This window comes from Boleophthalmus pectinirostris, unplaced genomic scaffold (assembly GCF_026225935.1).
Source record: "Boleophthalmus pectinirostris isolate CB_2022bp ecotype Guang Dong unplaced genomic scaffold, ASM2622593v1 HiC_scaffold_13, whole genome shotgun sequence".
In the NCBI taxonomy this organism is placed as follows: Eukaryota; Metazoa; Chordata; class Actinopteri; order Gobiiformes; family Gobiidae; genus Boleophthalmus; species Boleophthalmus pectinirostris.
Window position 1 is genome coordinate 3497686 of NW_026571036.1, and position 1643 is coordinate 3499328.

Genomic DNA, 1643 nt, shown 5'->3' on the forward strand with positions numbered 1-1643 from the left:
ATTCAGGAGTTGCCTATAGATGACAGCTCCAGGCTTTGATTGGAGCGCGCTGGCTGTGACCCTCCGGCGGGGCAGGGGCGCGCTGTGCCCCGCAGGCCTTACCTTCATCTCCTGGTTGAGCTCCCTCTTGACCGGGTGAGCGGGCTTCCTGCTGCGTTTGTTTTCCGCGGGTCTGCCTTTCTCCATCTCGGGCATAGTCCCGCTCTGAAGTCCAGACCCTGCTCGGATCAAAGTCTCGCGGGCTCCAGTAGTTGAAGTGCTTGAAGTAGTAGTAGTAGTAGTTGTTGTAGTAGTTGTAGTAGTTGGCGTGTTGGCAGAATAATACAAAGTAGTTTGGCGCGGTCCAGTGCTGGAGCTGTCAGCGGGGCTGCGGCTGTCATGCCCCTCAGCGGCCGCTCGTCCCTCCTCCTCCGCGGGCGGACAGTGCTGTGCGCTCGGCTCCACAGAACATGCTCCGGGCTCAGACTGCGCCGCTCTGCGCTCCCTCCGCCCGCGCGCTCACGACGAGGGAGGGAGGGGAGGGGAGGGAGCGCACTTCCGGACAGACCTTCGAAATACAACCCCCAAGAATCCAGCCTAACCTAAACTCGTGATCATGACTAGGCCTGTGTGAAGGAGGAAAAAATACTCTGCTGACTATAGAGTATAAATGTTACACTTTTAATCCGAGCACCAGGCAAGGCCGCGTTTATTTGTACTGCACAGACACACAAAGTCATTCAAAGTGTTTTTCAGAATAAGAGAAAGACGTCAAAATCACAAATAAATCAAAACATTAACCAGCAGAAAATGAGGTAGAGTACTTCCTGCTCTTATCTATGGTCATGAGCTTCGTGTAAAGACCAAAAGAACAAGATGGGTTTCCTCCACAGGGGGCCGAGCGTTCCTTTAGACAGCGAGGAGCTGGGGACGTCCACACCACAATGTTTTTTGGTTAAAACGTAGAAGTTTTTATTCGTTTTGGCCTTTCGTTCACACAGTCACACAGGACGAGTTCGGAGTAGAGTCACTGCTCCACGCAGAGAGAACATGGAGGGGAGAGCATCTGTCCTGATCCCTCCTGGTGGAGACGAGGCCCCGGGGGAAGATCCAAGACACGCTGGAGGGACTACGTCTCTCAGCTGGCACCTTGGGTCCCGCTTGGAGGAGCTGGATGAAGTGTCTGGGGTGAGGGAAGTCCGGGAAGTCTCCTGCTGCGTCTGTAAGGAGCAGTAAAAAGTCCTTTCAGTCACGAGCAGCTTCAGGACTGTGAGTCTGTAGAGGAAAACGCACAGAAAGCAAGTTTTTTTCTTTCTTTTGGACAATCTGCGTGTTTGTCTCCAGACATTTTAAAGAGAAATCAGGTGGAAAAGCAGAAGTAGGTCAGTTTTTTGTGTTTTAAAGTCCAGAAACCTTCACCAGACTTCAACTCCTGTCGTTTGCAAGAGACTACAAGCTTTTATTGTGAAAGCCCGGTGCTCTCGCTTCCTGTCGCCCCCTCTCCTCTCCTCTCCTCTCCTCTTCTCCTCTTTCCTCTGCTCTCCTCCTCCTCTGTCCCTCTTCTCCTCTTCGTCTCTCCCCCGCGCTGTAACCCCACACCGGCCCCTCCTCCCGGCTGCGCGCGGATCCGTTTCACGAGGAATGCGCGGAGTGTGTTTTATCTG

General features: G+C 53.4%; 1 protein-coding gene across 1 annotated transcript in view; it reads right to left on the bottom strand.

Moving 5' to 3' along the window:
• The window catches only part of LOC110171381 (sine oculis-binding protein homolog), a 57677-nt gene extending 57245 nt beyond the window's left edge, over positions 1 to 432 (bottom strand). Inside the window, 1 exon segment of the mRNA XM_055149756.1 lies at positions 103 to 432. Within this exon segment, the coding sequence (XP_055005731.1) occupies positions 103 to 195 (93 nt within the window). The 5' untranslated portion in view covers positions 196 to 432.
• Positions 433 to 1643: the final 1211 nt, after the last annotated feature.